Genomic DNA, 13965 nt, shown 5'->3' with positions numbered 1-13965 from the left:
CCCTTATATGTCAGCCTGGAGCCCCCTAATGTCTCTTTATATGCCTGTTTCAGTGCCCCATAAGTCTTGCTCCTTTATAAGCCAGCCTTCAAGACCCCTTAATCATACCATGCCCGTTTATATGCCAGCTTTGGAGAACCTCAGCAATGCCATGCCCCTTTATATGGCTCAGTCCTCAGAACTCCCTCATGCTAGCCCAGCCCTTTACAGCTTACTTATCTTTACAACTGAAGGTCCAGTTTGATCTGAAATGCCGTCCAGCACACACTGACTCCAGTAATGCCTGCGGCCAGGAGAATGATTACTCAGAGTAGGCCATTCGTATGGCAGACAGAAGGTGGAGTAGCAGAGAGTAGCTGCCCAGCAGTAGCACACAGACTGTGACGTCACCTGCCCAGTAGATTTCCCGAACACTGCCCGTCTAAGATGAGCAAGCTTCCAGCCTCCGGACAGATAATCTCATTTCTGGGCTGTCAGGAGGAGCCCTGGGCATGTGTTTCAATGTCATGTGCAGCAGAATAACTACAGACTGAATACTGGGGGAACATCCCTCTAGTAGGGATGTGTAGGACTTGGGACCCTGTATGGCAGTGTCTTGCACTTCTTCTGTGGGCCTAATGCCCTCACAGTGACCTATTTTAAGTGTGTTGGGTCACTTCCTAATGTGGGCCCATCTTAGCTGCTGCCAGAGTAGGCCTAATTCCTACTATACTGGGCATTTACATAAAGCCAAAACTGAATAGGACCTAGTGCCCTCATATAACGATGCCCAGTGCTGCTGCTAGGCTTGGTCCTGGTAGGGTCATAGAAAAGAGTGCAATGTGGTGGTCAGCAGCTTAGTTCAGTCAATCAGAGCCCAATGCCCATTATGCAGAGGAAGACTTGAGGAGAAGCTAGGCCTTTGAGCCTGACAGGGGTGTATCCTCAGTGTGGGGTTTTCGTGCCTAGTGCCATAAGTAGGCATCCATTGGTTAATACCCACAATGTGTCTGGGACTCCCTGGTGGTCTAGGGTGTCCTTAGAGCTAAGGCTATCTACCCTGTCCTAAAGGAGCTTTGCACTGTTCTTTTGCCTCCCACTACACTTGCTCTCTGTTGGCCATTGTAAATCCTCATCTGGACTCTCGCTGCATCTGGGATGCACATTTGGACACCGCTTGTGTTCTCTCCAAGCAGTTGGCTCGGGACAGTCATGTCTCATCAGCTGACAGTTTCAAAATGGGACTCGCTAATTGCTTGAACTTGAATCCTTCTAAGATCCATCCTTCTCACAGCAAGAAGCCAACCGCGACTTACCGTACATGTCTTCAGCAATGAAGGCTTCTACGTGACTCCAGTGTGTGCATTTATAGAAGCGATGGCCCTCGGATAATTAAGTGTACTCGTCCGCCGGGCGTCCCTCGCAGGGTCTCCGCGGTCCCATCCCGGGCTCCCATTCTCACATCCAGTGTTCTCAGCTTTAAAGTGTAATTGTCCACCCCCCAATGTTATAACCCCATTGCAAATGCACCATATTACACATTGTTATTAAAGCAGCCTTGATCCCTAAGACCTCCCCCACACTGTCTGCTCCAAGCATCGCATATAGAGATGTGAACGTGCACATATGATTTTAGTTACTGGCTGGAGACAGTGAAATTCTTCCATGCATAGAGGACGGGCAGAAAATGTCCTACAGTAAATTTCTTTCCCGATCGGATCCAGCAGCTTCTTTGATCTCCAGCTACACATTGTTAGACATGTACAGTAGCTGTCAGTTTTTTAAATTGACTTCACTGCCAGAATAGATAAATGACTCTACGCACATGTCAGTGATCTTATGGATTTTGATTTGGGTCATTGAACGTCCTTCCTACTGAGCTGCATAGAAAATAATCAGAGATGGAATATCCACTTATGTGAAATTTACACTGAGGGTAATATTTTGTTTCACACAAACTAGGGGTGAGCGGATTCGGATTCGGTTCTACTCGGTTCCGTTCGGTTTTAAAAACCGAATCTTATTGGCTATCCAAAACTCGTGACAGCTGATACCCAATAAGATTCGGTTTTTAAATCCGAACGGAACCGAGTAGAACCGAATCCGCTCACTCCTAACACAAACCTCTTGTGAAGTATAAGAAGTTATCTTTCATCAAGGTCATCTTTGTAGAATCTCCTCCTATTTTATGAATATATAAGGTCACAATGTCATTCAGTGTAAACTGCCTTTTCCATGGCAACCTCATTTATTTACTGTGATCCAACAGCAACACATGCAGTGAAGTATTTTGTTGCAAGGTAAAACGTATCAATGGTTTGGTGCATGACATTCGCGTTACACAAGGCTTGTACCGCGTGGAGAACATCATGGCTGCGGATTCGCCCAGATTTAAAAGACAATTTGATACGGACTACATCTGTAGTCAGAGCTTTTAATTGCAGACTAAAGCTGGGTACACAGACACACATATACATTCCTCGGCCCGATCACCTGATAACGATTGTATAGGTGTGTATGCCGGAGCGCTAGCCGATAATCTGCCGGTAACGCTGCTGCAGTGGTCGGGATCGGGAGTTCGTATCTTATGTGCTGTTTAATATTTATCGGCTCGACCTCCCGATCCCATAGAAGCCCGTACGCACCGAGGGCCTGATTCTGATATAAATAGTATTGCACAGCGGCAGGGAAGCGACTGTGCAATACCGTACAAGTGAAATGCAAATGCAACAGGATGCATCTGTAGGAAATAGACACGTCTTGCATTCATCTGCGATCCGAGTGCTGCATCTGAAGATGCAGCAGCAGATCACCATAGCGACCGGTCACCATGGTTGCAGCCCTTGGCCTGTTTGTGGCGAAACTTACTCAGACTGTCCATCGCAACTGGTCAGCCGGAAGTCTGCGTCCAATGACGCAAACCCTGGGCTTGGCACGCCTGCGAAACATCGGGGCCAAACGTCCCATGTTTGTAGAACGGTCCTGGTCTCTGCTCCCCAAATGCAGCAGCATGTCGATCTTGCTGTGACTAAGAGGGGACTGAAAGCAATCACTTAGGACCTGTTCTGCATGTGCGCAGATCCCAAAACATCAGATTTGTATGTAGACCATTGGGTTTATAGCACAGTGTGTATGGAGCTCGCGCAGGGGCAAGCTGGGGACACAGTACTCGGCTGATCGGGGGCGTTTACCCAATCAGCCAAGTGATCGCAAAGGTGTATACCCAGCTTAAGTGTATTTATGAAGCTGCTGGTTTGACCTCAAATTTTAAAGTCTAAAGTGAGTTTTACACTTGATATTGGTGCCGGCGCCGCCTTCAATTTTGAGGTGAAACTCGCAGAGAAACCTCTTGATGGACATCGGTAGCAACAGTGACACCTGCAGGACATAGGTGCAAACTAATCAAAATAACAATTACTAGGAGCATAATAATAATTTTAAAAAAAGGATTTTGATTCAAAACTATAGTTTAAATATAACGTCTGAGCTGAATTGCTGTATATCTAATTATACATAACATAGTAAATGTGTATTTTGATAAATCTAAGTTTTTGCCTGGTTTCCGTTGTTATATATTACTCAATGAGGTTCATTTAATGAAACAATGCAAAAGGAACATCTGAATTGTTCCATGATGATGATGTTTTTTAGTCTGACTATATGATACTGGGGGTCAATTTTAATTATGCTTGAGGTATCCATGTGACATATGCAGCTGCGCACTAAAGGCGAACGCAAAGTGGACGCATATGCGGGAGCATTGTGTGCCTGAAAATAGCGGTGGACGCCTGAGTCGGCCGCCTCGTCCCTGTACACCCACTTGTGAGAGCAGCCGTCCTCACCATCATTACCGGCCCTATCCTGGGTGCAATTTATCCCTCTGAAATTGCGGCATCTTTGCGCACTCTTACCTCTATTTGCGAACGTCCCATTGACCCCCCAGTAACACAAGTTGAGATCCGGCTGACTTCCGTGTTACCCTGAATAGGTCTGTGAATCCGCCAAGATGCTAAAGTTCATCTCGGACACCTGCGCAGTGTGAAAGCGACATATGCCGCTTCTCTGCGTGCGGTTCTGAAACAGGCCCATATGCTAGTAAACAATGCTTATTTTTTGTTGGCTCCTCCAAAGGGTTTGAGCAAAAAGAAGCAGCAATGTTTACCTTCCAGAACCTCACGGTTAATCGAATCCCCCCCCCTTATATCTCATTGCTGTGGATTGTTGCCCTTTGCCCCATTGACTGCATGTCAGACACTTCTAAATTGATCCTGCCCAGATAAAATCAGTGAGTGTGGTATATTTTGTTGACATCACATTGACACGGCTGCAATGTCAACATGTCTCATGTCGACTTTGCAACCGTGGTCTAGTGGTGACTTACAGCGGGTCCGGCAGCGACATCCTGTTGACTTCCCGTGGAGCATACGCAGCTTCCGGCAGGGAGTATCGCTAACCCTAAGCCTTCCCCTAGTGCCTAACTCTAAACCTTCCCTCCCGCAGCCCACCCCTAACACCCCTCTGCCAGTCCGTGCAGAATGTCAGCATTTCACAATTGTGAACATGTCGACATTCTGCACATGTCCAACGTAGACATTTTAACAGCGTCGACATTTTGACTACATCCCAAAGTCAGTAGTGAGTTTACAATGATGTATCCAGTATTGGGCATTTGTGCTTACAGTGGGTTCCTGGTGCTATTGCTATATATGAAATGTGGATAACATTTAGTTAATAATATAGATAGCAGTAACATTGTGTTTTGGTTTTGTTTTGTAGCACGTAAAGGCGATATCTTCATCCATGTGCAGAACCCTTCACGACGTGCAGAGCATTTTTCAGGGACAATGCTACAACTATGTCTGTATAAATGTGAGTTAATAGAAACAATGCAATTACCCTAGTAACAATGTGTCCATTGTGCTGTAAGAATTCTAATCACCTCCTTGTAGGCATACAGTGCTCATTATAGAGCTACTGTACGTCATTAGAAGATTTCTGTGTTACTTGTTGTCTGTGTCATGTTACCAACGTCTTCTGGTCCTTTCCATTCGCACGATAACTTCTTACTTTATTTTTATCCTCCATTGTTTTCTGCTGTTATTCATATTATTACCCATACAGTATAATACAAGGTCATGTATGCGCCTATGTTCCCCATTCTCCACCCATTTCATGGATTGTTTTTCTTTTTAATCGTTAGTTTCTAGCACTTTCCACATTTATTTATTAGAGATCTATGTTGTGCAATATTTTGTCCCATTCCTGTATAGCTTTCTGTTGCATATAGCAATACTTATAGTATGATTTTAGCCTTAATTGAGGCAGGATTTCCCATTTCCTGTCTCAATTAAGCACTTTTGTATTTTCTAACAGAGGAGCTGGTGCAACGTTAGCTGCAAAGTGAGAGTAGTTTATCATTTAAATTGTTATTTTAAAAGTAAGATACTAAATTTCTGCCCGTATGAAGTGCTTTCCGGTGCGCATTTGGCACTGTTTCGGGCATGAATAGTGCAAAATTGCCTAATTTACACTTAGCAAACTTAATGACAACACTTATACAGTTGTGCCCTTACCCAACCATGTGTTGTATTCTACAGTTGCAGCCGTTTCAGTGGATTCGTATAGCTAGGTGTGTTTTAAAGTTTGCGTCCCATCACACATAAGTCATTATTAATTAGTGTTACCCTTACACCAGGGTTTTAGCACTTGCATGTCAAACCCCTGGATACACATACGTTTTTAGTCACATTTGGCATCTGTACGCCCCTTTACTGTACTCTGGCGGTATCCGCATGACCGCTGCCCACGTTCACCATGCCCGCTGCCCACATCTGCAGGCCCAATTCAGCTCCGATCACCACTCCTTAGTTGTACGCATTTGCAGACCAGGCATACGTTGGAAATAAGTTGTGGATTGCATTTAAAAAATATATATAATATTTATAATGTATGGCAATGCTCCCAAATTAAAAACTGTTGGTACAAGGTCTATAGTTTTATACAACAGATCACAGGAAAGCAGCTACCATATACCTGGGAACCATTTCTCCTAGCAGACTTCACCTCCTGGTCTCCAGTTTTATTGCTCAAAACTGTGTTACCATAATGAAGAATTCTGACAACTTTGGCTAGAAAATGTATTTGACATCACTGGCTTTCAAGGACAGTCCCCTCTATAGAAATGTTGAAGATCGAATTGTTAACTTCACTCTTTCTACTTCAGGGTCCATAGGGGGTCCACAGGGTTGACCTTGGGGTATAGCTGGATCTGGATCCACGGGCACCACGCAGTTAAAGCTTTGCTGCTCCCAGGATGCACTTGGGTCCGTCCTCCTCTATTCCCCGCCCCCGACCACAGGCACCTCAGTTTTAGTTGGTGCCCGGCCGGAGTCGGGTCACCCTGGGCAGTGGGGCTGCATAAGCAGCCCCTAAGCTTTAATTTAAATTTTTTGCAAACAAGAAGAAGATTTTATTATTTTATTTTTTACTATCTTCAGAGCGGCAGCATAAGACTGTCCATCTGGATGTCCATGCTGCCGCTCCAACAGCCCCGCTGGCGCTGCAACGCCAGTACTGATCTGGGGATCGCAGCGGGACCCCGGAGTCAGTACTAACGTGGCTCCGGGAGCTCCCACTGACTGCTGCCGGATTCTACGGGGCCAGGTAAGCCGTGTGTAGCGCTTCGCGCTGCACGCGGGGGAAGAAAAATGCAGTCTTTCAGCCGCCGGTCTCTGGGGACAGACCGGCGGCGCTAGTAGCGGCGGCAGGCTCCCCCTCTTCAGGAATACCCCGCGTGACCGCTGACCCCCGGGGTGTAAGTACCGGCGGGGAACCGGCTTCCCCGGGGGTTTAGTACTAGCAGGGGAGGCAGCCTTCCCTGCTTTAGTGGCTCCTCTCCTCAGCCCAGCGCGCCTTCTCTCATGTGTGCTGGCGTCGTTGGGCTGTTATCTCCTGGCCACTCCTCCTCAGTGCTCTCCGGCGGCCATCTTCCAGGCAGCATCGCAGAGCTCCCAGGCGGATACAGTGGACCAGTCCCCCTGCGTACCTCTCCCCCTGCAAAGGACAGTGTTCGCAGCGCTATAGCCCTCCCAGACACTGAATCTGGGAGGTTGATTGTAGCGGAAGGTGCAGTGAGTATAACTTCCTGCATGGTATGTGACTATTGCTAGTGCTGCTGTCTGTGCTTTTTCTACTTACTGTCAGCTTTTTACCTATCCCTTTCCTTCTCCTACGGCCCGCAGGTGCATGGGGGAGGGGTGTTCTTTCTGTATACCTCACTTATATAGATCTACGTATTTGTACTGCGGTGTGCTACTCAGTACCAGATTGTGGGCTGTTTGTGTTGCATACTTGGGAGTGCGCAGGTGTTATACGCCTTTACCTCTTTTCGGTGATACATTTTTTATTGCAAAAGTTTTGTGTAATGTCTGATGAGGAGAAGGAGCGCTCCGTGGCTCCTGTGTTGTTTTCCTGCCGACGCTGTTCGGCAGGGGTTGACGGGGCGGATTTGTCTCAGGACGGTCTGTGTGGACGGTGCCAGCTGGTACCTGGTCCCTCTAAACCCCCAGTGGCGCAGGATCCTCCGTGGGCGATGTTTACACAAGTGCTGGCGTCGATCGCGGACCAGGTGGCGGGCCCGACTGCGGGCCCTTCTAGGGCGTTGCCCCAGCCTACCATCCCCCGTTCCCCGGGCGTGACGCGTCTGGTGCAGTCTCCTCCCGGGTCTCAGACTGTGGGTCCTTATGCGGGTTTGCCTGTGTACATGCAATCTCCCACGGTACCACAGCAGTCGATGGTACCGTTTCAGGGGTATCCTCAAACGGCACCCCCTCCCTGGGTGGATGTCCTCTCCAGCTCTGTTCAGAGCCTGGCGGCTTCGTCATCGGCCTTTCAAACTATGTTGCACAGTGGTTTGCCACCAAGGACGTCCAAGCGAACCGTTTCGGCTTCATTGGCGGCACAGTTTACGGACACGGACGTGTCTTCGGATGACGGGGAGATCCATGAAGACTCTGACTCGGATGCTGGGGCCCAGGAGGTGGAGGCTAAGTCCTCCATTAATGTACCGGCATTGGTTAGGGCGGTGCGGGCCATCCTTCATATAGAGGAGGGTGTGCCGGCTCCCAGGTCGAAGTACCCTAATTTTAAGAAGACCAAGGTAGCTTCGACGGTTTTTCCCCTGTCTGATCAGTTAACGGATCATATGGCAGGGGCCTGGCAGTTGCCCAGCAAGAGGTTCCAACCGCAGAAACGGTTGGCTTCAAACTATCCTTTTCCTGAGGCTCATTGCAGGAAGTGGGAAACTCCGCCTGCCGTGGATTCCCACGTTACCCGCTTAATTAAAAGCGCTACGCTGCCTTTGCCGTCGATCTCGTCCCTGAAAGATCCCACGGACAGGAAAGTGGAGACTTGTTTAAAGTCTATCTACTCTCTCTTGGGGGCGGTTGCCCGTCCATCCATGGCCATCTCTTGGGTGGCTAAGGCCATCGAGAGCTGGGCCAACGCCTTGGAGGATACCTTTCCGGAAGATGCTCCGGAGATCCAGAGAGCGTTGATAGGACAAATGAGGGATGCGGCTTCCTACATTGGGGAAGCATCGTTAGATGCAAGCCTGCTGACCTCTCGGGTGTCGGCTGCCGCTGTGTCGGCGCGTCGGTCCTTGTGGCTGAGGTCTTGGAGAGCTGACGCAGACTCCAAAAAGGGACTGGAGGCCTTACCTTTTAATGGGGAGTTGCTTTTTGGTCCAGACTTGGACAAAATTGTGGATACTCTAGCTAAGTCTAAATCAGCTTTCCTCCCTTCGGCTTCTGCACCTACCAAAGTACGGAGCTCTGCCTTTCGGTCCTTTCGGGTTCAGGGCAAGGCCAAAGGTCAGTCCTTCCCGAGGCAATCGGCGACCAAGGCCGCTTCTAAGCCCAAGAAGCAGGCCTGGAGTGCCAGGCGCCCTTCTTCCAAGCAGGAGGATAAACCTTCTGCCTGATGGGATGGGCCTCCCTCTGGGGGACCCCAGAGTGGGAGGCCGACTTCTTCTATTTGCCCAGTGCTGGAACAATACCACCACGGATGCCTGGGTTCGAGAAGTGGTCTCCCAGGGGTACGCCCTGTCTTTTCGACACAGACCGCCCCACCAGTTTTTCTGCACGAGTCCTTCTCAAGATACGACCAAGACTTTACAGATTCAGGAAGCTATAGAGTCCTTGCTGAAAGTAGGGGTCATTGTTCCCGTTCCTCAATTACAACGAGGGACGGGGTACTATTCTGGTGCAGAAACCCAATGGTTCTCATCGCCCTATCCTCAACTTGAAGTCTCTGAACAAATTCCTCAGGGCTCCCAAGTTCAGGATGGAAACGTTACATTCCATCATTCTGGCGATGGAACCGGGGGATTACATGGTGTCCCTGGATATCCAGGACGCCTACCTCCATGTTCCGATAGCACCTTCGCACCAGCGGTATCTGAGGTTCGCTATCCTTCAACATCATTTTCAGTTCCGGGCGCTACCCTTTGGCCTCTCCAAGGCACCGAGGGTGTTCACGAAGATTATGGCAGTCATGGCCGCACATCTTCGGAACCAGAATGTACGGCTGCTGCCGTATCTGGACGATCTCCTGTTGCTGGCGAGCTCCCCGGAGGTACTGCTTCAACATCTCCACCTGACGATCGCTTGCCTGCAAGCGCACGGGTGGCTGATAAATTGGAAAAAGTCCTCCCTGATTCCATAACAGCGGATGGTTCATTTGGGAGCCCTGCTGGATTCTCGTCAGCAACGGATTTTCCTGACTCCGGAGAAGGTCTCCTCCCTGCAGCTGCGGATACACAGTTGCCTGAGCAGTTGCCGCCTGTCGGTCCATTCGGCTATGAGAGTTCTGGGGTCCATGGTGTCGACATTCGACATGGTGGAATTTGCCCAGTTCCATTCCCGGCCCCTGCAGGGGCTGATTCTATCGGAATGGAACGGGTTGCCTCACCGGATCCGCTCTCAGATGCTGGTGTTGTCCCCGGAGGTTCGGCAGTCTTTGGCTTGGTGGCTTCAGACAGCGCATCTGGTCGAGGGGCGCCCCTTTTGGATCCCGGACTGGGTCCTGCTCACGACGGATGCCAATCTCCGGGGTTGGGGGGCAGTGACCGGCTCATTATCGCTTCAGGGTCGTTGGTCCGCGAAAGAAGCACTTCTCTCCATCAACATCCTGGAACTGCGGGCAGTATACAGGGCCATGCAGTCGTCCGGCCCCGCTCTTCACGGAAGGGCGGTTCAGGTGCAGTCCGACAACGCCACCACGGTGGCGTACATCAACCACCAAGGGGGAACTCGCAGTCGGGCAGTAATGTCGGATGTTCTCGCATTCTTGCTTGGGCGGAGTGTCACATTCCAGCGATCTCGGCAGTCTTCATTCCCGGAGTCCTCAATTGGGAGGTGGACTTCCTCAGCCGTCACAACGTGCATCCCGGGGAATGGTCGCTTCACCCAGAGGTGTTTCAGCTACTCGTGGACAGGTGGGGGCTGCCGGAGCTGGACTTGATGGCCTCCCGTCACAATCACAAGTTGCCCGTTTACGGGTCAAGGACAAGAGACGCAGGCGCCTGTCTGGTAGAAGCACTGTCGGTGAAATGGACGTTTCACCTGGCGTATCTGTTTCCTCCGATATCCCTGCTTTCTCGGGTTCTGCGGAAATTCAAGCAGGACGGTGGCACGCTCGTGCTGGTAGCTCCGGCATGGCCCAGACGTCCTTGGTACTCTGATCTGAGGTGCCTCTCCATCGACGCTCCGTACCTTCTTCCTCAGCGTCGGGACCTGTTGTCTTAAAGGCCCTGCCTTTACCCGGATCTGGGTCGGCTGTCTTTGACGGCGTGGCTCTTGAGACAGCCGTCTTGAGGTCTAGGGGTTTCTCCAGTTCGGTCATTGGTACCATGCTTAGGGCACGCAAGCCTGCTTCCGCGTGGATTTACCACAGGGTGTGGCGCACTTATTTTCAGCGGTGTGAATCCAGAAACTATGATCCGCAGGTGTTCCGGGTTTCCAGAATCTTGGAGTTTCTTCAATCGGGTTTGGACCTCGGCTTACGCCTGGCCTCTCTGAAGGTTCATGTGTCTGCTTTGTCCGTGTGGTTTCAGCGACGGATTGCTACACTGCCAGATGTTCACACCTTTTTCCAAGGTGTTCTCAGGTTCCAGCCTCCCTTCGTGCCTCCGGTGGCTCCTTGGGACTTGGTGGTGGTACTACGGGTCTTGCAGGGTACTCCTTTTGAGCCGCTTAAGTCAGTGGAGCTCAAGTGGCTGACGTTTAAGACCGTTTTTCTCCTGGCAATTGCTTCTGCCAGGAGGGTGTCAGAATTGGGGGCGCTTTCCTGTCGCCCTCCTTTTCTGATTTTTCACCAGTACAGAGCGGTGCTCCGCACTCGTCCTGAGTTTTTGCCCAAAGTGGTCTCAAAGTTCCACATTAATCAGGAACTTGTTGTGCCAGCTTTTCAGTCACCTGATCTTTCAGCTGGTGAGGCTTCCTTAGATGTAGTCCGGCACTTAGAATCTATGTGGACCGGACTGCTTCGGTTAGGAAGTCGGATTCTTTGTTTGTCCTCTTCGGTTTTCACAAGAGGGGTTGGCCTGCCAACAAGCAAACGTTAGCCCGTTGGCTTCTTTCCGTTATTTGTGAGGCTTATGCACAGGAGGGTTTACCTGTGCCAGCCTCTGTTAAGGCTCATTCCACTCGTTCTGTGGGTCCCTCTTGGGCTGCTAGACGTGGCGCCTCCGCTGTTCAGCTGTGTAAGGCGGCCACTTGGTCTTCAATTCAAACGTTTTTGAGGTTCTATGCATTTGACACCTTCGCCTCTCAGGATGCATCCTTTGGGCGCCGGGTACTCCTTTCAGCACAGGAGCGTCCCCGCCCTTAGTTGAACTGCTTTGGGACATCCCCAAGGTCAACCCTGTGGACCCCCTATGGACCCTGAAGTAGAAAACAAGAGATATGATAAGAACTTACCTTTGTTATCTCTGTTTCTACGAAGTCCATAGGAACTTTGGCCCTGATACAGAGCCGGACGCTCTGACCAGAGCGCTCGCTCTGAATTAGGGCCCACCTCCATTAATGTGGAGCGTCCTCCTGGACGCTCGTATAGCTGTGGGTCACCACCCACAGCATATACGAGCGTGCAGGATGATGGTCGCGATGGTCTTGACCATCGCGACCATCAAAACTGCGAGCAAAAGCCTGCGGTTGAGTTTTTCAACCGCAAGGCCAGGAGTGATTTTGGCTCTATCAGAGCCAAAATCACTCCCACTGACATCACTAGTGATGTCAGTGGGGCCGGCTTCAGACGGTAGGTGTTCCCTTGGGAACGCCTTCGTCTGGCAGGCACGCCCCCGGCACGCCCACCAAAGGGGGCGTGCTGTCAGTCAACATCGACAGCACGCCCCCTTTGATGAGACACTCCGAGCGAAGGAAAGTCCTTCGCTCGTCGCGTCTCGCGCATGCGCACGACGGAGCTCCCTCTGTCGTGCGCATGCGCAGTGCAGACCATCGACCCACTTGCGAGCGGACTGCCGCTCGCGAGTGGGTCTGAATGAGGGCCTTTGTTCCAACTCCGGGTCAGACCCGGAATTTAGGTGGAAAAGGGGTATTAGTATTAACCGTTGTGATTTTCTATTTTTACTTCTGATGTCTTTATATTTTGTTCTGAAAATGATTTCGGATATGATTGACAGTTTTCTCTGTTGTTTATCCATCTACTCCCCTCTCCCACCCCTTTCCCTCCCTTCACTCTCCTCCCTTTGTCCTCTTTATTGTTCCTTTCTGTCAAATAGCAAAAACATATTCTTTAAGCTGCATACACACACGATTTTCTGAACGATTATCGTTAAACGATATAGTTTAACGATAATCGTTGGAAAAAATCGTTCACTTTCTGAGTCAAACGATGAACGATTATCGTTCATGCGCGTTCACGTTTGTAGTTCAGTCAGACTTGTCAACTGAACGATTTTCATTAAGGGAAAATGCAAAAATCGTTTGTAGTTCAAAAAAATCGTTCATTACACTTTAAAAAATCTGACAGATAATCTGACAGATAATCTGACAGAAAATCGTTCATAAAATCGTTCATAAAATCGTTGGTAACATAATCGTTGTGTGTGTATGCAGCTTTAATGTTAATGTCATTGTCATTTATTTTATTGTTTTGCTTTCTGTATTACAACGCTTTCTCTTTTTTTTTTTTACATTGATAATGTTACCGTATTGAATACAATAAAAATGTTTTTTAAAACAAAAACAAAAAAAAGCTACTTGTGGCCAACAAAGCCGCACTCTGTCACTCTATATAAGGTACTTTGGCCCTGATTCAGAGCCGGACGCTCTGACCAGAGCACTCGCTCTGAATCAGGGCCCACCTCCATTAAAATGGAGCATCCTCCTGGCCGCTCGTATAGCTGTGGGTCACCACCCACAGCATATACGAGCGTCCAACAAGATGGTCGCGATGGTCTTGACCATCAGACTTGCGAGTGAAACCCTGTGGTCGGGTTTCTCAACCGCAAGGCCTGGAGTGATTTTGGCTCTATCAGAGCCAAAATCACTCCCACTGACATCACTAGTGATGTCAGTGGGGCCGGCTTCAGACGGTAGGCGTTCCCATAGGAACGCCTCCGTCTGGCAGGCACGCCCCCGGAACGCCCACCAAAGGGGGCGTGCTGTCAATCAACATCGACAGCACGCCCCCTTTGGTGCGAGACCCGGAGCGATGGAAAGTCCTTCGCTCGCCGGGTCTCGCGCATGCGCACGACGGAGCTCCCTCCGTCGTGCGCATGCGCAGTGGGGACCATCGACCCACTTGCGAGCGTACTGCCGCTCGCCAGTGGGTCTGAATGACCCCCTTTATGTATAACTGTATTTCCGCTCTTTAAGTTGTCGCAGGTAGCACGCAGGGCCATCCAGACATTGGGCTGGCCTGAGTACTGGGGTTATGACTGAGTGCTGCTACTCCCTTTCATGG

At 49.9% G+C, this 13965-nt stretch overlaps 1 protein-coding gene across 3 annotated transcripts in view; it reads left to right on the top strand.

Annotated features, from left to right (window-relative positions):
- The window catches only part of CRPPA (CDP-L-ribitol pyrophosphorylase A), a 251747-nt gene that overhangs the window by 124768 nt on the left and 113014 nt on the right, over nucleotides 1-13965 (top strand). For all 3 annotated transcript variants that reach the window (XM_088453149.1, XM_088453147.1, XM_088453148.1), the window contains one exon: nucleotides 4756-4848. In XM_088453149.1, the coding sequence (XP_088309275.1) occupies nucleotides 4756-4848 (93 nt within the window). The remainder of the gene's footprint in view (nucleotides 1-4755; nucleotides 4849-13965) is intronic.

Source organism: Taudactylus pleione, unplaced genomic scaffold, assembly GCF_031769625.1.
Source record: "Taudactylus pleione unplaced genomic scaffold, aTauple2 ptg000571l, whole genome shotgun sequence".
NCBI lineage: Eukaryota > Metazoa > Chordata > Amphibia > Anura > Myobatrachidae > Taudactylus > Taudactylus pleione.
Note: the sequence above shows the minus strand (reverse complement) of the source record. Positions and strands in the feature narration are given on the sequence as shown.